Here is a 26709-nt window from a genome sequence, read left to right on the forward strand (position 1 = left end):
TTGCCCCAATTGTAGGGGAAGGATCCAGATTTGTACAGAAACTTATTTTCATGTGGGATGCACAAAAAATGTGGACCCCACATGAAAATAAATCAAATTTGGACCCTTCACCTTACAGTTGGGGCAATACCACAACTGTAGGATCGAATTTCCCCTGTTGACAGATATGTTGAGTAAGATCTTCGGATCTTCTTAATTATCCGACTTGATACATTTTATAATTTTTTTTGCACGAAAACATCTCGCTCACTTGTAATAGAAAAAATAACAGTCAGATCTAACACATTCATAGACATATGTGCTAACATTGACAAAAACAAACAACATTAATGATGTAAATCCAAAAATACATATGAAAGCCAAGATGGTAAATCACTACAAACAAACTTCAAATTGGAATTAAAGGAGAATGCTTTTCTTTTAATGACGTAAGTACCCATAGCCGATATTTTTCGATGGACATTGGATAAACCCCCGTACTAACATAATAACCTACAAAATACGTTAATCTAATAAACCATACTAAGCAAACCCTGTGAGACATGCTAGTTGAAGAAGGTGTTAGTAGGAGAAATTGAACTTATCCTAACTTCTGGCCAAGAGTTCACATACTCCACCAACTTGGACACTCCATTTCCTTGCTAAGATGTGAGAAACTTTGTAGTATCCGAGTTTCATTTTATATCATTAAAATATTAAAAGATGATTAAAAAGTCACTAATTAAACAAATCAAGTGGTTTAACAGTTCGGAACCAAGAAAATTGGCATCGAACCATTCGAAGTGGAGTTCGAAGGAACCAAATTGATTGGATGCACTAGAGTAAATTCATAAGCAAACTTAAACGGGTAGTGACCTGAACCAGATTACTTAGAAATATTTGTTGTAGTGACCAGATCCAGATTACTCACTATTCATAAAATTACTCATGAAATTAAATTAAACACTAAATATAATCAGAGATAACTTCGAAAATAAAACAATGACGCGGCAGAATATAACTAGAACAATTAACTAAAAATCCAAGACAAATATACAACCTGATTGAATCGAATACAATACCAAATATAAATTTAATCTAAACCACTGGCAAGCTCTGCACTCCGACTCTGGTCACCGACTACACACTGATCATGCTTCTGGTCAACCTGAAAATTTTATCCGTCGAATAGAGTGTCCGAGACAAAACCGAGGATGTGAGCGATGACATCGCTCAATATGAAAGTATGAATATACACATGCTATGAGTGCGTGAATGCAAATGTATTGGATACCAAGAAATTATCTTAGTCAAACTCTTCTTAGTCAAGATACACCATGGTATGTAACACTCCAAGCCAACGCATCAGGAGGTAACTCGCATATCAGAATAATCGATGAATATAGTTGTTCTGATCTCATACAAGTGGGTCTAACCATCCACTCAAGGAATGAGGGGTTCAGTGTCCCACTACAGAAAATCTCAAGGATATAGGCTCAACATGAAATATATGCATCATAATAGTTAAGACATAATATATACAAATAATATATGCCAAATAAAATGTACACATAAAACACGCATGCTCAACCAATATATATCGGATAGTATTTTCTTATCTCAACAACTGGCCATGATGTACAAGCATCTATAGTTCATCACTACAAACCAAGACAATACAATGTCCTAAAACTGATCTAAAAGCCTTAACTAAGCTAGTAGATACTCTCTAATACTATTAGGATCTTGGACTATACATGATTCCATAATCAACCCAGCAATGTCAAGATCCTGACCTGCACTGCTCTGCCACAAGACCCGTAGCACCACTATATCATCCGGTCCTTGAGTATAAGGCTAAAACACAAAGAATATACATTCCAAACACCTCAAACATTCACCAACTATGAGAAATTCCTGGCCTATTTGTAGACATAGTTCAGATGGTCCAAACCCTAGTTTCGACTGCTACTGATCGGATGCTCTGATCTGCACTTCAGAAGCTCTGATCCTCACGTCAGTTGTTCTGATATCCATGTTTTAATACACACTTGACATGTCAATAATGTGCTTTACCTAGTTCGTTCAGATCTTCCGAACTCCCTATGGTTTGGTGCTTCCGAACTACTCGATCCAATTTTGTTCTATGGACTATGTTCGAACATCTTGAATTCGATTTTCCACTCGGTTTTATCCTAATAAAATCCCTTAAATCTTACTAATTCCTTTAAAACATGCTTAACTAAGTAGATTTAGGGTTACTATATCTCCCCACCTTTAAATGATTACATCTCTAAAATCAGGTCTAGGTCTTACCAAATAATATAACCACCAAAAATCGCATTCAGAACTGAACTGCTCCCAAAAACTCAATTCGCTCTTAAGTGCAAACAATACTTAATCTCTCAATCATCATTCTGTTTGCCACTTGACTAAATAAAGCGAAAAATATTACTCAGTAATACATGAACTTTATGCTTTATACTATGAATAAACATTTAACATAGTCAACGCCAGTATCAAACTATGCTATAAACAAGTATAGCTGATCAAATTCGAGACATGGATTTTGAAGCGTATATCATAGTTTCGTTTTCTATTACATTAACGCTCCTCATTTATGTTTTGCATTGTAAAAACAATCATGATTTATGCAATAGACTAAAAGTTGACTATTTACGTACTAAGAAGCTTGTTGTTTCACAATTTGAATTGTTAAACAATGCCAATTATGAACAGTGACCACCGCCCCTTCTCGACTTCGATCTAGAACAATCGGACACCAAAACTCACGATTCTTGATATGGTTGTGACCGTCTCGACGAGAGCTACAAGATGGAGGGGTAAATCGACGACAATGGTGGCTCACGGCGGTCGGCGATCGAGAGGGGCGATTTGGAGATTTAGGGTTTAGTGTTTGTTTTTGGTGTTTGTATGTGAGAGAGGATAACACTTATTCTATATTGAAATTTGGTCCTAAGATGACCCGGTCCGATCTATTTCAACTCATGTGTGATACAAAAATCACATATGTATTTTAATATCGTCTATAACCCGATATTTTCTAATACATATTTTTAACACATGAATTAATTATTTTTAATCTCTTTTAATCCCTTGGTCAATTCTTTAATCATGTTTAACCAATTAATCTTGTAAAATGGAACTGAGCTACTACACTAGTCTTGGATCGGGTTGTTGCAAATTTATTGTAATAGTCAAAATCTCTAGAGTGTATCCTTTTGAGATGAAAGAAGGGGTGACGTAGGAGCAGTTAAGTCTCCTAACATCCAGAAACAATCCTCTATTTTCTTTTACTTTCAGTCGAGCACTCACACGTATAAACATACACATTCATTCGAGTCATTTGATAATTGTTCAATATGTTAGTTAGCCTCCTTTTGCACATATATTTGTTGTCAGCTAATATTGACACACGAAAAAGATAATAGTTTGGTTGCTAGCCACGACTGGACTCACTTTAGCAAACCAGTCGACTACCAGACCAGTCGAGGTCCCATTCACCGATCTTATCACAGGTTCCCAGGTCATAAAAAATTATAAAAATAATAATGATGAATATTTTAATAAATGATCTTGTTCAAATGATTTTTCTGAAAACTAGTCATCTCCAAGTATATTTGAAGTGTTTCAAATACGTTAGAAATTTAGTGTTAAAAAAAAAGTTTGACTATTGTCATTTTGCTAATCCCAAAAATAATATGTATCGACCAAATCACACTGATACCCCAGAAGGAAACTAGCTCAGCTCATCGATGACCCTAAGTCTGAAAGCCCTCACTATCAGTTTCAGGTTGGTTAGGGACCTCGGCTAAGCTCCCCCATCATCTATTTCAGGTCGGCTCGGGAGCTCGTTCTAGTGAGCTCGAAAGCTCGGGAGTTCGGAAACTCAGGAGATTGGTTGCTCGGGAGCTCGGAAAAGATCCCTCACATCTTCCTTCGATGACCCTATGGAACGAGTTTGGGTCGGCCCAAGTGAGCTCCCAAGGTCAGCTCGGAAAAGCTTGCCAACGACACTCTGATGTTATTGTTCAGGTCGGCCCCGAGTGAGCTCCCGAGGTCGGGTCGGACCAAGTGAGCTCCCAAGGTCAGCTCGGCAAAGCTTGCCAACGGCACTCTGGTGCTATTGTTCAGGTCGGCCCCGAGTGAGCTCTGGAGGTCGGGTCGGCCCAAGTGAGCTCCCAAGGTCAGCTCAGCAAAGCTTGCCAACGGCACTCTGGTGCTATTGTTCAGGTTGGCCCCGAGTGAGCTCTGGAGGTCGGATCGGCCCAAGTGAGCTCCCAAGGTCAGCTTGGCAAAGCTTGCCAACGGCGCTCTGGTGCTATTGTTCAGGTCGGCCCCGAGTGAGCTCCCGAGGTCGGGTCGGACCAAGTGAGCTCCCAAGGTCAGCTCGGCAAAGCTTGCCAATGGCGGTCTGGTTCTATTGTTCACGTCGGCCCCGAGTGAGCTCCCGAGGTCGGGTCGGCCCAAGTGAGCTCCCAAGGTCAGCTCGACAAGGCTTGCCAACGGCGCTCTGGTGCTATTGTTCAAGTCGGCCCCGAGTGATCTCCCGAGGTCGGGTCGGCCCAAGTGAGCTCCCAAGGTCAGCTCGACAAAGCTTGCCAACAGCGCTCAGCTGGTTCTATTGTTCAGGTCAGCCCCGAGTGAGCTCTCGAGGTCGGGTCGGACCAAGTGAGCTCCCAAGGTCAGATCGGAAAATCTTGCCAACGACGCTCTGGTGCTATTGTTCAAGTAGGCCCCGAGTGAGCTTCCGAGGTCGGGTCGGCCCGGGTGAGCTCCCAAGGTCAGCTCGGTAAATATTTAGGAGCTCATTATAATACTCGGGAAAGGTTGGCTGTATGGAAGCTTGGGAGCTCGGCTCAGCAGATGGTGAGCTCGGAGGTTCAACAACAGCTCACTTACCACTTTCCCAATTTTGCTCATAGAGGGCAGAAGTATAGCGTCCTGATGTCAACAGTCAATTCAGATAAATCGTATCAGTTTTTGCTTTGCGGGACAATATTTGGGCGAGATCTTCGCCTAAATACTCGGGATTACAATCTCGTGATTCTTGGGTTCTTGATAAGGAAGGTAAGCGCCAAATTCGGAACTCTCTCTTATAAATACCAGGTTCAATTTCATTATTTGGATTCCAGTTTTTTCTCTCGATACACACACTTCACTCACTATATTTCACCGTCCTCGCTTCTGACTTGAGCGTCGGAGGGGATATGCTGGAACACCTTCCGGCCTACCCCTAACACTCTTGTTTGTGATTTCAGGTCACCCTTAGCTCATCCCAAGAATTGCGTTAGCTCATCCCATGAGTTGCATTAGCTCACCAGCAGGTCACCCTTAGCTCATCCCATGAGTTGCATTAGCTCACCAGCAGGTTGGAGGAGTTGTGTTAGCTTATCCAAGGAGATCACATTATTGATGAATATCAATTCCCATGAGTTGCATTAGCTCACTAGCAGGTCACCCTTAGCTCATCCCATGAATTGAATTAGCTTACCAGCAGGTTGGAGGAGTTGTGTTAGCTCATCCAATGAGATCACATTATTGATGAATATCACACACATACTTGCATTTTTCAAAAAGAAAATAAAGAAGAAATAAAACGAAGAAGAAAGAAACATATTTTCCAAAAAAAAAATAGAGAAGAAACAAACATAAAAACTTACTATGTTCAATATACCGAATTATATATACTTTTAATGTTACTAGGAAAAAAGCACGTGCTAAGCACGTTATATTAGGTTGTTTTTAGTCAATTTAATCATATATCATATTAATAATTGAATATTTTTATTTCACAATTAATATTCAATTAAATATATTTATACTTGGTTAAATATGAATAGAAAATTATATTGATTAGTATTGGGTTCTCTGCAATATAATACGATGAAACGATATTTTATTATAGAGAAAATTTATACAACTACATATACTTTATAATTAACTCGTTTTTTTATCAAAATTTATTAAATTGTTGCAGTATATTTGTTAACAAACGAATACTAAAAATAAATAATAAATTAAACCAAGTGAAAACATTTAGAAGTATTAATATTATGTATTTAACATTCTTAAATTTTCAATAGTGTTTTAATCTATGTCAATGGTTTTATTATATATAATACAACAAATGAGTGAATAAATCATAAAACCAAAAGACGAATTCTCTCTAATAATCAATTTATAGTAGGTATAGAAAATAATTTATACATTTAAATGATTTTTTAACCAACTTAAATCATAATAATAATTGTACGTTTCAATTAATTGACTCAGTAATTATATACGTAAAATGGTAAGGAGATATGTGAAAAATTATTTTGGAAGAACTGTAATTTTGGTCCTATATGTTTGTCACTTTGCGATTTCGGTCCTCTATGTTTTCATACTTCAGTTTTAGTCCTGCATATTTATATTTTTTTATAAATTTCAATTATTAATATAATTAAACTTTTATTCTACTTAAATCTTAATAATAATTTCAATCATTAATGACCATTTAATTATATATATACATAACATGACAAGGAGGTATGAGAAAAATTAAATCATTTTTACATTAATATTTTACATCTACTTTAAATACTATCAAGTTATATGCTAATAATTATACAGATGTATGAATAATAATGAAATATTTATAAGTGTAAATATCATATTGCATTTATAAATTTAGTCATATACTATTACAGTATAAGTACAATCAAGGATTAAATTATTTTCATATATTTTATTTGTTATTAAAAATATATTTTTGTCAATTCGTCTCATATTTAATTATAAAAATTCACCTTCAATGAATTGCTTGAATTCTTTTCTATGAATTTAAGAAAACAAAATTTAAAACACATGATTATCAAAGTGCTTTTTTTTTATAAAAAAAATCTAATAGAAAAATAAAATTTGGTTACGACATACTTATAAAAAAATTTGAAAGTAATGATACATCAAAATTAAATAGATATTTGATAATAAAAATATATTAGAGATATAACATTTTATTGAAACATAATTCTTAGAAAAATCTAAAAACAATTAACATAACTGTAATGCTCCAAATTTATCTTAATTTAGTTTATTTGAGATAATCGAAGATTACAGAGTTCAAGAGACGACTTGATTTTGATCAGGGTCTATTTTGCAAATTTCGGATTTTTCAGGGACTAAAATGCAAATGTCAAGTTAATTAGATATTTAAAGGGCTTTGACTTGTCTTCAATCCTTCTACTTCCTCCCCATCGCCTCCTCCTCCATTAGAGACTCCTCTCAAGCTTCTCCAAGCTTAGTGATTTCAGTTTCTGCTCGATCCGTCCGTTAGAATTTTAATCCGAAGGAAGATTAGCGATCACAGCAGCGAGAGCTTCGTTCTATCGTAAGTTTTTCTCCGATCAGTTATACTTCTATTTTTGGTTTTTGTTAGAATCGATTGAGTTTCGGTTATTTTGCTCTTGAGATAGTTCTTATCGATTATTCTCAATCGGTTTTGAAATAGAACGTCGTTCGGAATTGTTATGATTTTTGGAAGATTTTTCGAAAAAATGGATTTTGTGATTTGTTGGAATTGGATTTTTATTGTTGTTTTAGAATTGATTTGTGTTGTTTTCAATGTTGTACTGCTTTCTGCATTTTTGGTTTGTTCAGTTTATAGTTGTTATGTTGTCGGTTTGAGTTTTGGGATTTTGAACCGTTTTGAGTTGTAGAACTTTGGCAATTAGGTTGTTCTTCATTGTTGATCATCTTTTGCCTCTGTATAGATTCGTTTGAAGTTTGTCGAGCCCAGATTTAGCAGCAGTCGATCGTCGAAGAGTTGGACGAAGAGCGCAGTTTACCTTGAGCGTTGTTGTTGTTTAGGTTGTATAGATTTTGATATAACCTCTTTTGTAGCGTATCCAGAGTTGGAGCTACTCGAATCAAAAGATAAAAGTAGTCATCGTCTAAGCGTGATAGAACACTCAAGACAGATGGTTCTTGAGTTTCCCTTAAAGCACATACTTGCATTAATACTTATTCTAGAATGGGGAACTTGTATTTTGTTGATTGAACTCTTGTGTTAATTGATTTATGTTTAATGCATTTGGTATTTCTATATGCATTCATCTTGAACCAAAATCCTTGGTTTCAGCGGGCAGAACGACCCTTTTATGTTAGACGTTTTGGGGGCTTTAAGCGAGTGACCTAGACGTAGAGGTTCGCCTAGTGTCATCATACTCCTTATAGTCGCACCAAAGTCTAGAGGATGGAGATATGTAGCACCACCTCGATCGGGAGAGTCGGTGAGTTGTTTACGTGATCTCATCCTCGGGATCCCAAAAGCAAAGAAGCAATTCCTTGATTATCAAAGTTGATATCTCTGTTTTTAAATACATGCATTTCATTCTTATTAGCATTGAATATGTTGTCCTCATATCATGTCGTTGATATATTACTTGTATTGCATGTTATGTTGCTTTTACTGGGAATATCATTCTCATCGGAGTTATCCGGTGTTGCTTTGTTTTGTATGTGTACTTGGCAACAGATGGGGTAGGATCAACAAGTTCAAGTCAGAGGAGGCTTGGTTAGCTTCGAGATCAAGGGATAGAAGTGAGACTCGGTTTAGAAGTCGAATCAGCATGTCAATCTAGTTTATGATTTGAAGCATGTTAGAACTCGAACTTGTTGATGCTTGTAGTTTCTATTATTTGAATATTGTGGATTAAATATTGTCGTTGCATGTCTTATGAATCTTGTTATGTTTGGAATGGATATTGGTTTGAGTTGGCGAGTTAATTTATGGTTTTTTTTGTACTGGTGCAGGGGGCGCTTGAGCTGCAATTTTTAGTAGACCGAGCGCACCTCCTTTTGAGTAAAATAGCAAGGCTGCTGTTTTGGTCGCGCCCAAGCGGTAGTTTTCTACCGCCCGAGCACGGCACTCTTTTTTTAAAAAATTTTTTTATTATTGCTTTTAATCTTGGATCTTGTATGCTTAATTGTTGTTTAATCCGAGATTAGATGTTTAGAACCGAGGTCTCACAATAACAATGATTAGATATTGTAAAATAAAAATACGTTTTCATTAAAATTATTAAAGATAATATATATATATATATATATTTATTAAAAGTGTAAATAGAATGACTAAGTTTCTCACTGTAGATTGCCCTTAGATTGTGTATTATTTCGATTAATTGTATGATGTTCAACATAATACTTTAAAAATCTAAAAATTTATATATAAAGAGAATATATGTTTGACAAATAAAAAAAATATTTTCACTGAAATTATTAAAAAAAATCATGTATATTTAATAATATCTTTAAAAGTGGGAATAAATAGAAAAAAAAATTCATTAGAAAAGAAAATTTTTGGCGAAATATAATTGCATAAACATTTAGTGGAAATAAAGTGAAAAATATTAATTAAAAATATAATATAAAATTTATGGATAATTTGGAATTAAGAAAAATTAAATATTATCAGTTACATTCATCAATATAAATAAATGAAAGATAATTATGAAAAAATACAGAAAAATTTCAATTTTGATCCATTAATTTTTGCAAATTATGATTTTGGCGCTATATTTTCATATGAGATAATTGCATATATACCCCTGTGAAATCTCAAGATTACTAAAAATCTCTTATGAAAAACGAATTATCTATTAACTACTCGTGTTTTCAAATATTGAGCACATGCTTCTCCGTGTTTTCAAATTTGAGCATTCATCTCATTATCCGTATGTGTTTTCATGAGTGTTTATGTTCAAAATTTGAAAACAAATGGAATTCAGTTATAAAAGATTTTCAGCGATATCGAAATGTTATAATTAAATGTATTAATATAAATAAGATAATGATAATTATTGATCGAAGAAAGCATCATCTTTAGTTATTATTAAAAATATAATACATCTCAAAATTATTGTGTATAAATTATTGATCATTAATTAAGTAAATAATTAGGACAATTAATGGAGCAACAAAAACTCTTGTGATTGTGTTTTCGTTTTATAAACATCATATTGCATTTATAATTGACCCTAGGGGAGGAATCGGGTCGGGACCTGTCCCGTAACCCCCTTACCCGATTCCCGACCCGATAGGAATTGGGATATTTTTTTCCTCCCGATCTCGCACCCGAGATGTGTCGGGACCCGAATGTTCGGGATCCCGAACATTCGGGATCCCGTCATGGCGGGAGAGGGTAATCCCGAATAATATTTTTTTTAAAAAAAAAATTCTATGAAAATATTTTTTTGAAAAAAATTTATGAAAAAAATCAAACAATTTCTTAATACATTACAAATAAATTAAAATTTCTTTATATATAACCATTAAAAAACTAAAACATTTTTTTAGTACATTACAAATAAACTAAAACAACTACTTGATTAATAAAAAAACATATAATTATTCATAATAATAAAAAAACAAAATAAAAATTATAACTCAATGTTAATATTAAAAAAGATAAATATAAAAAAATTATATGGTATATAATTATAAAACATTAATATTAAAACATAAAATTAAAAAAAAATTATTTTTTTAATTAAAAAATATTATTTTTATATTCGGGTCGGGTCGGGAATCCCGTCGGGAAGGGTTTCCTATCCCGATCCCGATCCCGACATTGATCGGGTCGGGAAAAATCCCGAACACTCGGGTCGGAAAAAGTTCGGCACGGGAAAAATTCGGGACGGGAACGGGTTGGGGATCGGGACGGGTCGGGATTTTTGTAAAATTTGCCACCCCTAATTGAACCTATATATTATTAAGAATAAAGTTCACATTTAATAATAATAAAAGCACACTATATTAAAAAACCATAAAAATACTATGATATTTTTTAATCCATCAAACACAATATTTTAATTGTTTTCAAAAATATTGAATTTATAAAGTTTTAATTTTTTTTTATAAGAAAATTTGTAAAGTTAAGTCTCTATACTATTGTAATATAAATACAAACAATGAATAAACTGTATAGATAGAGAGTATATATATATATATATATTATACAGATTTTCTATCCTGCCAGAAAGTGGGCACCATATTGTGCCCACCTGCCACGCTGGCAAACACATCAGATTTAAAACAATAAAAGAGAAACTTTTTTTCCGCATATTTCTCTCGTGAGTTCTCTTAATTCTAGGTATTTTCTTGCGCACATATTATCTTTCCTATTCAAATTTTATGCATAATTCTTTCATACGTCTCTCTTTTTCTGCCAAATTTTTCTCGTGAGTTATCTTCTCCCATTGACACACAGCTTCCTGCCGTCCCAAGACAACACGTTGCTTCGCTTTCTTCTTTGAAGTATAGGTAATCGTACACGCATGTTTGCGAAATCTTTCAATTCAATTATATGAACTCGTTAATTTTCTACATAATTATCAGAGTTTATTAATATAGTTTTAGTTGTTAGATTATAGGTAATCATATACACATATTTGCTTTCCTCTTCCAATCAGAATTGGTTTCTCCACGTGATTATCTGAGTTTACTAATTTAGTTTTCAATTATTAGATTAAACTTTAAAATAAGAATCGTGTATTTTTGGGTTATTGGGTACCGTAGTTTAGAACAAAGACGGGAAAGGTGCGTCTGAATTTTTAACAGAGTAGCTTACCTATGCCTCTCGTTTTTGGCCTAGTGAGCTTTTAGGTTAGGAATATCCGTAATTGGAATTAGATTGTAATTTCCCTTCCCCTTTCTGGGTAATGGGATCACAGTGTTCTTCAAAGATAATATAATATGTAGAATGGGTATTTTGAAAATATTTCATTTAATTACTTGGTGCTGTGAACAAGTGTAAGTATTGAAATAATAGACGAGGATGCATGCGTAATTGAACTTTGGTGATGCCGTGAATTAGTTTAATGATTTTCAAATCTGTTGATTTTTTTAAAAAAATTGTATATATGACACTTGATTTTTTGAAGAAGCATCAATAATTGTTTATCTCCTTATAAACCAAATTACCAAATACATATCTGCTCCATAAAATCTTATTTGTTTGTTTCAAATTTAATTTTGTGCAGTGAAAATCTTGGTGTTCTAACTATGCCTGTTGAGCCTACTTACACTGATATAACCACAACAGATGGAGTTTTTCTGCTAGAAAGTCCTTTAGAAAATTTGGAGAAGTGAGTGGTGTTTCGCTAGGTGAATGTCTTTTTTAGGATGGAAAATTGCTTGCAATGGATCATTAACATTCCTCTGTGATTTTTTTTTCCAATTTGAATTTGATTATGGTACTGTTTGTTAGGTCCGATTCAAAGATATTACAACCCTAATTCCAAAACTAGAATTGGAAAAAATTTATGCGTTATAATTTTCATATATTTTATTCATTGACTCTGGAATTTTTTGTTCAAATTGAAATCTTCGAGATCTTTTAGAACTTGACTCTGGAATTTTTTGTTAGATCATTGCAGAATATGTCTGGTGAGTTTTTTTTAGAGAGATGCTCTGTTTCTTGATCTTGCTGGAACTTTTTTTTTTTTGTTGGGATCAGGAAATTTGGGCTGGATGGTTTCTGGATTTGGATCTGTTTTTTGTTGTCTTTTTTCATTCACATGTGTTTTGTTTTTCCATGTTTTGGATCATTGTGAAACGAGTTCATTTCTTGATGGAAAGCGAGTGGTTTTTTTGTTATGTTTCGATGGTTCAACTCATGAAACGAGATCCTAGATTTGTTAATGGTTATAGATTTAATAACGTGTTATTATCTAATTTTTCCATATATTAAAAATTTCCTCCATTCATCAACCGATGATGATAACTGGTCATCTACTGGTTTGGTTTATAATATAATATATATATATATATATATATATATATATATATATTATTTTTTTCTTTTGTTGATAAACTGATGTTGACTCTGGAATTTTTTGGTTTATATTCTTTGTCATGCCGTAATAGTTTCAGATTATCATAACTTCTTGATTTAATTATATTCTGATGGCGTTTTTCCATTGTTTAGTTATTGTTCTTTCTCAAATTTTCCAGACCTAAAAAGGTGACCGAAGTTGGAGCAGGCTATGGGTTAGTTGGCTTAATTGCAAGGGTCACAGATCTGAAGTCTTGATATGGGATGGAAATCCTCAAGTAGTTAATTGTATCCTTTGGACTAAGGTTGACTCTTTGAGTTAATTGTTAATCTTTCGAACTATGTAAATAGCTGAAATGGGAAAAACTATTGTAGCCATGAACTTATGAAATGTATGGTCTCGTGTATAATTTATGGTTTATCGAATAGTTTTGAGTTTTGTATTTTTTTTTACAAAAAGATAATTTTATACCAATTTTCTTTGGAAAAATTTATTGTTGATGGGGTTCATGTATTTCATACCAATTTTCTTCCTTTGAACAGTATTGCTGAATGTTTTATTACGATTCATATCTTTAATTTTGCTGGAGATATAATCAAATTGTTCATCCAAGAATTTTGCCCCTTCATCAGTTAAAGATGCATCATCAATTAATATTGAAGCTTTATGGGATAACCTCGAGTGTCTTGACATCAAAAACTTTTCTGGATCATCGCTGATATTTTCAACACCTAAGGAATATTCTCCATCCTTTGCATCTCGTGTCCATCGTTTCAGTATATACTTATCAGGCAATTGAAACACTTGGTTGATACGAAAAAATGCCAACATGTGCCTACATGGAATGCCCTCGAAATCAAATTTCATACAACTACATGATATGAAATCTTTTTGTTTGTCATGTGCGAGCACCCTTGGTTTTGAGGAGGAGCAGCTTTGAAAATTCATCACATTGTAAAGCACTGAATCAACTGCTATAGAGATTTGTTGCACATAATAACAAACACTCTCACTTATTTCAGTTTGAAACTCAACCCACTTTTTTCTCGTGTACACATTAACCATTTGAGTTTCCATTGGCCATTTTGACTTCATCTTGGGACGTTCATTTATATCAATATGATCAGCAACTAACTCATTATATCTTTGGTGTTTGAGTGCCCTATTGAAACGTATCATAAAATCCATCAGCGAGTTCTTATTAGAAACATACTTTTGAAAAATGAATGTGAACTTTCAGATCTCTGACTACTTGACATTCCAGCTGAAAATACATGGTTAAAATATGCTGGCACCCACTTGTGTCGTATTTCATACATCAATGACAACCAACCATTAAGCTCCAATTTAGCACACTTGATAACCTCTTTCCAGGACCTATCAAAATCATCTGGTGTTGTCGAATTTGCAATGGCATTCTTTATCATTTGATAATGGTCACGAAAAGTCACCGGGTCTAGTTTATCTGAGAATTTGTTTAGTATGTGCCACAAACAATATCGGTGCACTGTTTGAGGGAAAACTTTTGCAATAGCTTTCGTCATAGCAGGATCCTGGTCAGTAATAATTACATTTGGTGCACCTTTAGGCATGGCTTCCATAAACTTGTTAAACAACCAAACAAAAGACTCGGTTTTCTCGTCACTTAGAAAACCACAACAAAAAATAATTGTCTGATGATGATGATTAACTCCTACAAATGGTGCAAAGATCATCCCATATCTGTTGGTGTTATATGTTGTATCAAACACAACTACATCACCAAATACACCATATGCCCTCCTTGATACAGCATCCGCCCAAAAACACTTATTAAATCTGTTGTCTGAATCAGTCTCAAAATCATAGAAAAAATCCGAATTCTTCTCTTTTTCAGATGCAAAGAACTCAATCAGTGATTCAGCATCAACACCCTTGTGTTCATTCCTTATTTGTTTCTCAAGGTTTCTAATATATTTTTCTGTGCAGCCTACATGCCCAGGCCCTCCATACTCTATTTCCAATAACCGCATTTGTTGACAAGTTGGCACATTAGCTTGTGAAAACTATTGAGTCAATGTTTTCTTTGCTGTCGAGACATTGCGATGTGATCGTAGTAAATGCACTTTTGAAGGACTCGAAAGTGGATGATTGTGACTTTCCATTAAGGTCTTGACGATCCAATTAGACCCGGTTTGTTCCTTGACGATTGAAATTCTTGACTTACAACCAGTTCTAACTTCACCACGAGCTCTTTCTTTTTTCGGTTGATCACTTTTTTCTTGCTCATTCCGTCGACTTTCATCTGTATGCCCTTCTTTAAAGCATGCAAACTGTTTCCACACGACTTCATTCATCTTATTTTTCTTGCTATTGCTTATTCTCGCGCTAAATCCAGCTTCTCGTGCATATTGATTATAGAAAGAAAATGCATCCTCTATAGATGTGAATTTCATCCCAATTTTTGGCTTACGATCATCAGCAACTTGAGGATCGTATAGCTTCTCATCACCGTTATTTTCTTCCATTTGCGAAACCAAAAAACTGTTGTTGAAAGAATTAAATTAATTAGCATATTTGAATATTAGATGATTTACGTACATCATATACAAAAAACTAACATCCAAGAAATTGAAAAACTGACATCATCGACATTTTTTCAGAATTACCGAAGATTACTTTGCCTTCAGATATATCAAAGTGTTCATATATGACAATGACGTTCAAATTTCAATCAGTTGGCCATGTAAAATAATAAATTTATCTATAATGATATGTGATGCAATGAAGAAATGTGCTGTCTGTGTTGAATATATGGAGCAGATATGTATTTGGTAATTTGGTTTATAAGGAGATAAACAATTATTGATGCTTCTTCAAAAAATCAAGTGTCATATATACAATTTTTTTAAAAAAATCAACAGATTTGAAAATCATTAAACTAATTCACGGCATCACCAAAGTTCAATTACGCATGCATCCTCGTCTATTATTTCAATACTTACACTTGTTCACAGCACCAAGTAATTAAATGAAATATTTTCAAAATACCCATTCTACATATTATATTATCTTTGAAGAACACTGTGATCCCATTACCCAGAAAGGGGAAGGGAAATTACAATCTAATTCCAATTACGGATATTCCTAACCTAAAAGCTCACTAGGCCAAAAACGAGAGGCATAGGTAAGCTACTCTGTTAAAAATTCAGACGCACCTTTCCCGTCTTTGTTCTAAACTACGGTACCCAATAACCCAAAAATACACGATTCTTATTTTAAAGTTTAATCTAATAATTGAAAACTAAATTAGTAAACTCAGATAATCACGTGGAGAAACCAATTCTGATTGGAAGAGGAAAGCAAATATGTGTATATGATTACCTATAATCTAACAACTAAAACTATATTAATAAACTCTGATAATTATGTAGAAAATTAACGAGTTCATATAATTGAATTGAAAGATTTCGCAAACATGCGTGTACGATTACCTATACTTCAAAGAAGAAAGCGAAGCAACGTGTTGTCTTGGGACGGCAGGAAGCTGTGTGTCAATGGGAGAAGATAACTCACGAGAAAAATTTGGCAGAAAAAGAGAGACGTATGAAAGAATTATGCATAAAATTTGAATAGGAAAGATAATATGTGCGCAAGAAAATACCTAGAATTAAGAGAACTCACGAGAGAAATATGCGGAAAAAAAGTTTCTCTTTTATTGTTTTAAATCTGATGTGTTTGCCAGCGTGGCAGGTGGGCACAATATGGTGCCCACTTTCTGGCAGGATAGAAAATCTGTATAATATATATATATATATATACTCTCTATCTATACAGTTTATTCATTGTTTGTATTTATATTACAATAGTATAGAGACTTAACTTTACAAATTTTCTTATAAAAAAAAATTAAAACTTTATAAATTCAATATTTTTGAAAACAATTAAAATATTGTGTTTGATGGATTAAAAAATATCATAGTATTTTTATGGTTTTTTAATATAGTGTGCTTTTATTATTATATTAAATGTGAACTTTATTCTTAATAATATATAGGTTCAATTAGGGGTGGCAAATTTTACAAAAATCCCGACCCGTCCCGATCCCCAACCCGTTCCCGTCCCGAATTTTTCCCGTGCCGAACTTTTTCCGACCCGAGTGTTCGGGATTTTTCCCGACCCGATCAATGTCGGGATCGGGATCGGGATAGGAAACCCTTCCCGACGGGATTCCCGACCCGACCCGAATATAAAAATAATATTTTTTAATTAAAAAAATAATTTTTTTTTAATTTTATGTTTTAATATTAATGTTTTATAATTATATACCATATAATTTTTTTATATTTATCTTTTTTAATATTAACATTGAGTTATAATTTTTATTTTGTTTTTTTATTATTATGAATAATTATATGTTTTTTTATTAATCAAGTAGTTGTTTTAGTTTATTTGTAATGTACTAAAAAAATGTTTTAGTTTTTTAATGGTTATATATAAAGAAATTTTAATTTATTTGTAATGTATTAAGAAATTGTTTGATTTTTTTCATAAATTTTTTTCAAAAAAATATTTTCATAGAATTTTTTTTTTAAAAAAAATATTATTCGGGATTACCCTCTCCCGCCATGACGGGATCCCGAATGTTCGGGATCCCGAACATTCGGGTCCCGACACATCTCGGGTGCGAGATCGGGAGGAAAAAAATATCCCAATTCCTATCGGGTCGGGAATCGGGTAAGGGGGTTACGGGACAGGTCCCGACCCGATTCCTCCCCTAGGGTCAATTATAAATGCAATATGATGTTTATAAAACGAAAACACAATCTGATATATATATATATATATATATATATATATATATATATATATTAGGAATAGGTTTTACATTTAATATATATATAATAAAAACACATTATATTAGAAAGGAAAAAAAATACTATGCTATTTTTTTAACACATCAAACACAATATTTTAATTTATTTTCAAAACGTCATATTGAATTTGTAAATCTAACTCTCTATTCTATTGTAATATAAGTGCAATCAATTAATAAACTATTTTGATATAGTCTCTTTATTACTATTAAAATTATTAACTCTATTTCTCACAATCACAATAAAAACAACTAATATTTTTAGCAATATTTACACTTATAAAATTTTTTTGTCAAACACATACATGAAAAAGTAAAATATTTGACAATATAAAAAACTTATGGTCAAATATTGTTGTGAAATTTTAAATTATATATTATACATTGTCTATCAATAATTAGTTTTGAGATAATAATTGATTATAAATTAAAATCATCTTCATAGCTATCCTTTTGGATCTTACCAATGGATTAATAATAAGAAAACATTATTTTAGGTTTTTTTTTAAACACGGTTCTTGGTGTAAAAATTTGGGAATTTTACTTTTTAAAAATGTTGGAGAACATATATTTTTTATTTTAATTTTTGAAAATAGATATATTCTACTATAGATATCACGTGAATTTTATTTTATTTTGTTTGTGATCAGCAGCATGAAATCATCATTTATTATTTCTATTATAAAAGTATGAATGATGGGTAAAATTTTTTCATTATGAATTTATAATTTTACCCTCAAATTGTCTTTGGATAAAAAAAACATGTATGAGCAATTATGAAAAAATAATGTAAAAAATAAGGGCAAAAAGGGAATTAGAATTTCAGTCAAACTTTAAGGAGAAATTTACTGCATCATGAGTAATGAAGGTGTATTAAAATTTTCATTTATAATCAATTATCATCTCAAAACTAATTATTGATAGACAATGTATAATATATAATTTAAAATTTCACATTAATATTTGACCATAAATTTTTTATATTGTCAAATATTTTTATACTTTTTAAATTGACCCTCTCATGTGCATTTGAACACGTCTAAATACATTTGGAGGATTATTTGTTAAAAATGAATTTTGACCGATGTTATTTCTCTTATATTTCCCCATCCCATCATTATCCATGTTTACTTCCTCAATCCATTGGTCCCATGAGTCCCAACTCAATCAATATGTGTGTATGTAAATATTCCAAAGTCCTGAGAATTTGTATTTGAAAAAGGATTCGAGGTATGGATTTCATGTTATACTTCATTTCTGGGAGGAATTAAAATCCAGTACCCTAAAACGCTACATATACAAATACATAAAAATGTGTAGAGTATATATATATATATATAATCATGTCTACCAATGATGTGACACTATTCTATTGGACCTACAATTTATCACATCTTTATCTTATCCAATAGAATAATGTCATATCGTTGGTGGACATGATAGATGAGCAACATAGTAAAACTCTATGACTGCGTTTACTTGCTATGATAAATATAGGATTATATTAATAATCCTATGCAATCACATGTTTACTTGTTTTTTTAGGGCCCGTATTAACTCATAAAACATATCCATATTTACCTAATTTGAAATTTAAACCTTGATGATTTATTACAAATAAATGGTGTGATAAATAATCATTTTTAACTAATTATGTTTCCAATTGAAAAAAATTACACCAATATCCTTAATTTACTTTCCAAAAAAATAATATATTAAAATCTCATTTAAAAAAAATTACATAACATGGGTATAAATTTCAAATACTTTAAGATATATTAATACATTTCATTTGATTTTAATATACAAAAGATCCATTTAAAAATTATAAAACATGAATTAAAATTCTAATAATTTAATATATGATTAATACATTTCATTAAATTTTATCCTTATTCATGGGAAAAAATATTTTAACTAAATTTATTAATTTTTGTCTTAAAAATAAATAATATTTATACTCAATAATTTTGGTCAATTAAAATAATTTACATGTGGATTAATAATAATTTTCATTCTTCAATAAAAATCACAATCTCAATTTTATAAATAAAAACTAAAAATAAGATTATATATTATAAACAAAAGGCAAAATTGTAATTCGTCACTTAATCATAATATCAATCACAAAATTAATCTATCAAAGTAAACATGTGATTGTTTATGCATCATTATCTATATATAATTAATCTTACGAAGTAAACACAACCTATATATATATATATTCAACCAAAGCCAACAGAATTTGGATTTAAAGTATATATGAATCGAATAATTTTTTTTTGATTTCGATTGTCTCGAACCAAATGCATCTCAAGTTTATCCACTCGGGGTCCTTGCAACAGTTGAACTCGCAGGATAATCGGTATGTCGAACATTAATATGCTTTCGAGAAGCCTGTGTGAAGCACATGTAATAGAAAACATTAAGAATCGTAGTCGAAACTACGAACATGGCTCCGGCGACAAAAAGGGCTTTGCGTAACGTAGAACAGGAGATGCCCTTCGAGTTGTCGTTCCCATATCTGTTGTCGTACCAATTGTCCTTCGCAGCAGCCATCAGGCATGCCTCGGCTATTAAAAATGATATCCTGTAAAATTTATACTCAAAACTGATCAATTGTTAGATATAACGCGTGAAATTTATAATGACAGGGATATATTAATATTAATGATTTATTTATTTTTTTTAAAAAAAAACACTAAACTTCTCCATGGGATTACTTATATTTTTTTACATTATTACACATACAGTGCCTAAAAAGTCCTGATGTGTTCGCTGTGCCTAAAGAAGTACGTACGTACGTGAAGAGATATGTTATAGAAGGATTATTCTATGCAAACACCTAGAGTACTTTTTTTCCCATTATGTTATCAAATATAAACCATTGGATCATCAAGACATATGTCAATTTTCATAAAAATATATGGGTCCCACGTGATCTAATGATATTGAAATAATGAAAAAAATTTCCGGTATAGCATAGACTAACCCGTTATCGAGTTTACTTCTAAAGAAATTATAAGTTGACAAATATATACATGGTAAATTGCATATATCACCCCTGTGAAATCTCGTGTTTACTGATAACCCCTATGAAATTTTTTTGAGCTAAAAGCCCTTTATGATTCTAAATTTGTAGCATGCACCTCCTTCTAGCTAAAAAAGACTAAAATGCCCTAAATATTATAAGATAATTTAATATTAAAATATATTTCCTGTATGAAAAATATTATGATAAAATAATTATATATAATTTTCATAGTTATTTAAATAAAATTTGATTATTTTACTCAATTAAATATAGAATTATAAAACAAAATTAATTTAATTATTTATTTAAGCAAGAGTATTTTTGTCAATTTTTAACTGAAAAGGATGTGTATGCTACAAATCTAGAATCACAGGGATTATTAGCACATAAAGCTATTAGAAACTCGTGATTTCACATGGATTATATATGCAATTTCCCTTATATACAATATTTGGAAAAACTTCTAAAAAACCTTTCTCATCTTTTCATTAACAATTTTTTGAAATTTTATGAAATTTTGTTAACAATCCCAAAATAATTTAACATAACCTACCAGGAAAGAATGAAAAAAACGATTGTACAAGCACGGCTTATCCCCGGGGCCAGTCGGCTTCCACAACACAGACAACTTGTGGCCACCATAAGCACAACTTGACTGCACAGAAGAAGCGAACACGCCCCGGTTGCTAATCCGTGAGCAGCACCGGCCTCGTAGACACAGTATGATTCATCACTAAAATCTGTAATCAGACTTCCCTGCAGCCATATAGTACAATTTATGCTTCAATTCTCAAAGCTTCTGCTAATATATATTTTCTGAGTTTCTTTTAATACACATCCTAATTAATCTGGATATTCCATAAAAAAAAAATAAGCATATTCTTGAAACACAAATTCACGACTAAGGAGTAAAGAAATTACAGCGTTACGAAGTCGATCACCGGCGATTGACAAGCCCAATGCGGCGATCCCCAAGACTGTGATGATAGCATAAACAAGCGTGGGTCCTTTCCCTATTGCCATCTCCCTTCTTCTGTACTCTTTTACGCCGTTTGAGTATAATTTTATAATATTTGATAATAAGTGAACTTGAGGCGATGTCTTAGTTCCTGAAATAAGTGAGCCTGAACCTAAATTATTTGAGTACAATTTTTCTACTTATATTTTTTAATCCTTACTTTTTATTAAAATACAAAGTAAATCGGTTATCAAATTACATAAAATTATAATAATAAAGTTGTTTTATATAATTTGTTTATGTAATAAGACTAATGGTGAGATTTGTAGACTATTATATTAATTCGATAGAGCCGCCTCTAATAAAATAATAATTGTAAAATAAAATAATTATATTGATAAGGATGACATGTTATTTCTTAGAGATTGTCGGTCCGTAACCAAGTTCACGAACATGGTCACGACTCACGAGTCAACATGAGCTATAAATTTAAATTCCTAACCGCTTTCGCTCTTCGCATATCAATTCCTCGATCGGTCTACTGATCATGTTCATGTATAATTGAGTGGTGGCAAAAAGATCTTCTGTTACACCTTATCCACACGACTACTACAGTTAAATATGCCACAGTATTAATAAAGAAATAAGAAGATTAGTTTTCTTCTTATTAGACCATCATGGATAGATGATATCATATTTATAATAAATAATAATATTTTTAGCATTTTTTTTCCATTAGACAATTTTTTTTCATTTGTTGATATTGCCATTATAGGGTATAAATATTACACTTTTCTTTTTATTTGTTTTTTTTTTTCTCAAAAATTTGATATATCAAATTTCTTTATTTTCCTCAACTAAACATTACAGATAATATAAATTTATAAATAAATTTTAAATTTATTTTTATATTATTTTATTAATGAAAAAAAATAAATTTAAATATTATTAAAAAAATAATATTTATACATAATATACAATATTAAATATATTATATGATTTTATACATACGCAATGCGTGTGTGCGATTATGCTAGTAAAAAATAGTACTTTATAATGAATGATCCAATTAAAAGACATGTCTCATAAAATTTACCTATACGACCGTCACATGAGATTCGTGAATAAACAATAAATAATTAAAGAAAAGTGCACGAACTGAGCATATTTATTAACAAATTATTTTTAAATTTTAATTTTCAAACTTTATACTATTATAAAAATTCACAAAATGTTTTTGAGTCTGTCTCATGGAAAATTTTTGTAAGAAAGATATTTGACTTAGCACAAACCATGAAAAATATTAATTTTAAGTTAAAAGTAACAAAAAATATCACTTTTAATTTTTAAAAAATAATGTTAAAGTTTATTGATATGAAAATTATCATGTATAAATAATTATTCTAAGTGCAAATTGCTCAAAAATCCCCAATGCAAACATGTTTTGCTCTGCACTCCCTAACCACTTTTTTGTACCACATTTTTTGTTAATTTGTATCACATCTTGTATGCTTTTGTACCACATCTTGTATTGTTTTGTATCACATTTTATAATTAGAAACCCCAAAGCAAAACATGTTTGCATTTGGGGATTTTTGAGCAAATTGCCCTTATTCTAACTCTGAAAACATGAAATGTCAAACATCCAATTATTGGTCATCTTCACGATTCCAACCACCGAGATTGAAATTGGTATCATATGATATATCTTTGATTGATATTTTCGAGACGATCCTACCGTTAATAAATCATACTAGAATAAATTGAATTTGAAGGACTTGGAATAATGATGGATAAACAATAAAATGTTTATTTTGAGTTATTAATTTTTGGATTGAAATAATGATTGAGGGACGAATTACAGTTTTACCCTCTACCTATGATAAATAATATTATGTTGTTGAACATTGTAAATTATAATTGATTCAAATATGAGATATTTACACTTATCTAAATTATTGCGTATAAAAATATGCATTTTTTTAAACATAGGTAAAATTGATAGCTGGGTTATAAAAAAAAAGAGAGGAGAAATTTGGAGGAAAACAAATGAATTAAAGGATGGTATATTAGGATTTCTATGGATTTTTTTTCCATAAATATTGTTCAGGATATGTTTATCTCTTGTAATTAAAGATGAGAAATCCAATAAAATCAGGGTATAATGACGGGCCCTGAGATTTGAAGAAAATTGATTTTTGCAAGTGAACAATGTATCATATTAGATTAATAAGTTCATCCTATTATTATCAAACTAATTAAATAAACCATATATATAAATAGGAGTTCTCAATTAAAAATGAAGTAGTTAGAGTCATTATTTTAACTCACCTCTCTATATTTTTCTCATATAATTTAACGCGTTATCAAAACGAATATATATTTTTTGTTTATGACCTTCGCCTGGAATGTGAGCAAATATTTTTCTAAAGAGCGCAACTCGTTATTAAATATTTATAATGTTATATAAATTTATACTCTTGGCGTATTACTTTTTATGCTCCTAAATTGACACAATACGATTTATATTGATATTTAGCAAGATCAAAGATCTACCATTATTACTTCAAAAAAAAAAAGATCTACCATTATTCTGGATAATATCAATTTAAAAATTAGAAATGTAGCAAGATCTATTATTTATTTATTTATGATATAAGGAATGTCTATATCTCACTATTTAATTATAAATCTACCATATTTACTAACTAATTTTCAATAAATTTGGTGAAACCTTGATTAAATTTGTAAAAATACGGTAGAATTATCTTGTTTTAACTAGGGGTGGATTTTTGGTATACCGTATAAAAAAAATTGGTATGAAAAAAATTCATACCGATACCGATATCTAAATTCTAAAATTTTGATACGGAAAAAATCCATACTAATACCGTATAGATACCGAAAAAAATTCGATATACCAAAAAAATGTATATATATTGAAAAAGTTTCGGTACGATATCCCGAAAAGTCGGTATTTTGGTTCGATATCTCAGCCCTAGTTTTAACCCCGTTGAAAATTATCTCCGACAGTTTCTCTTCACTTGTCTATCATTGTTTATCATATTTTATCTACTTTTAGAATTTTTTAAATTACTAAATATATTTTTAAATATTAATCTAAACTTTTGAATATTTAATTCATCATGTTAGTATTGAAAATAATATAAAAATTAATTAATAAAATAAATTTTTTGTGATAAAAACTATTTAACATAAAAATATATATATTTGAAAACAATTTATGAATACATCGCGTTCAAGAGGCACTAGTTCTTGATTATTCATTTGAAGACTAAATTCAGTTGAGATTCCGAATTTCAGTTGACAACTAAATCCAAATTCAGTTTCCAAAATTTCAGTCGAGCTCAAAGTTAGTCGAGACAGTAAACATTCAGTTGTTCTAAGTCCATCAAACCAAATTCAATAGATCTATAGTTGCTGCTTCATATTTGTAACCGACGCATTATCTCAAAATTATGGCAATTAAGGGCAATAAATGGGAGATTAATAGTCTGAATTTTTCCTATAAATAACACTCAGATTTTCAAGATAATGTTATTGTAGTGACCCAAACTGGAATCACTACTAATCAGAAGCTTAGACATGCAATTAAAACATAAACAATCCCTACGGTTTCTCATGTCAAGTCAAGAGCAAAAACAAAAAAAAATTCACAAAAATCATGACTTCATATCATCATTGGCTTTCATTCATTATCCTACTTAATACACATGCAAACAACTACAAAAACGTTACGAACTATATGCAAACATCTAAAACATGACAGATACACAACACAAAACATTAAAATAAACTAGTCTATAAAAAAAATAGAAAAAAATAAATAAAAAGAATCATTCATATTCACGACGAAATTCCCTAGAATAATTATTAATCAATTTCTAGAATTAATAATTCTATTTTTATTTAACAGTCCAATTATTTCTAATTGAATTTAATTAAACAAAAAACGCATTAACGAGTTATGGAATTTCATCTTTCGCCTAAAATCGCACACTGAAACCGAATACTATTTCTAGTCGGTTTAACCATGTGTTGATTAATATTTTTGAAACTAATTTCAATATCTTCTTTTTCAATTCTAGATCGAACAACAAACATGCAATTAATTGGCCAGATTAAATGCAAGAATTATGCACAAATATCAATCAATAAATATTTCATAAATCAATAATCAATCAATCTATTTCATGAACAAAAATCAATAGTTTGGCCCTATCGTGGCCCAGGTAAAAGTCGACTACTCCATAATATCAAAAAGAGACAAAATTCTCATGTTTGATTCAACATAAATAAGTAAGAAAAAAGAAGAATAAAGAAAATCTCAGCGATGGTGTCGAATCTTGCTTGTGTTCTTTGTTTCTGCTCTCAGCCGCCAAATCTCCAATCTGGCAAAAGTTCAGAAGTCCAAAAGTTCTTTCTCAATTAGGGCTTGATTCCCTTTTATATTTTTCTCTAAAAACCTCTATTTTTTTGTCCCCAATAATGTCCAATATTGCCCAAAATAATAAGAGTATCGAAATTTAAAAATTCTCGCAATATATTTTTTTTCCAAATCTGTGAAGTTCACGGACCCTGGATACCCTCCGTGTCAACTCCGGGCATTTTTCTCAAATGTGAACAGTAACCACACGGACCCCGGATAAGGGTCCGTGTACCCCTCCGGAGGTCTTCTGTCTCGGATTTCTTCAATTTCATGGACACGGGGGTGTTTCCAAAAATGGCACGGGGTCTGGACATTTTTCTGGATTGAACCTTCATTTTACACAATAGGCACAGACCCCCTTCCAAAAGTTGCACGGGGTCCGTGTATTTTCCTTTTCTCACTCTTCTTGGCTTCTTAAGATATTTTCGTGTTTTCCGGCCAAGTTTCGATGTGGCATCGCATTGTTTGACTTTTTCTTCAATATTTAAGCCTTCTCAACTTTTAGTCAAACCTACAAACACATAAAAGTACGACGATTTAGGCGCAAAAGTCGGAATAAAAATGCCAGATAAGCACGAATACGACAAAATA

General features: G+C 31.5%; 3 protein-coding genes across 4 annotated transcripts; all 3 read right to left on the reverse strand.

The window, feature by feature from the left end:
* Nucleotides 1-14008: 14008 nt before the first annotated feature.
* Nucleotides 14009-14833, reverse strand: LOC140879150 (protein FAR1-RELATED SEQUENCE 5-like). The gene has a single exon (XM_073282813.1). The coding sequence runs from the start codon at nt 14831-14833 to the stop codon at nt 14009-14011; it is 825 nt and encodes a 274-aa protein (XP_073138914.1).
* A 33-nt stretch (nt 14834-14866) lies between these two features.
* Nucleotides 14867-15328, reverse strand: LOC140879151 (protein FAR1-RELATED SEQUENCE 5-like). The gene has a single exon (XM_073282814.1). The coding sequence runs from the start codon at nt 15326-15328 to the stop codon at nt 14867-14869; it is 462 nt and encodes a 153-aa protein (XP_073138915.1).
* Nucleotides 15329-19788: 4460 nt separating this feature from the next.
* On the reverse strand, nt 19789-21845 carry LOC140884875 (uncharacterized). 2 transcript variants are annotated; one of them, XM_073291756.1, is made up of 3 exons: nt 21632-21845; nt 21264-21466; nt 19789-20287 (listed from the first exon to the last, which is right to left on the reverse strand). In XM_073291756.1, the coding sequence occupies exons 1-3, from the start codon at nt 21731-21733 to the stop codon at nt 19996-19998; spliced, it is 597 nt and encodes a 198-aa protein (XP_073147857.1). In that variant the 5' UTR covers nt 21734-21845; the 3' UTR covers nt 19789-19995. The 2 variants fall into 2 exon arrangements, with proteins under 2 accessions (XP_073147857.1, XP_073147858.1); XM_073291757.1 differs by having other exon boundaries at nt 19789-20266; nt 21632-21841.
* Between the last annotated feature and the right edge of the window lie 4864 nt (nt 21846-26709).

This window comes from Henckelia pumila, chromosome 2, assembly GCF_033568475.1.
Source record: "Henckelia pumila isolate YLH828 chromosome 2, ASM3356847v2, whole genome shotgun sequence".
Lineage (NCBI taxonomy): Eukaryota > Viridiplantae > Streptophyta > Magnoliopsida > Lamiales > Gesneriaceae > Henckelia > Henckelia pumila.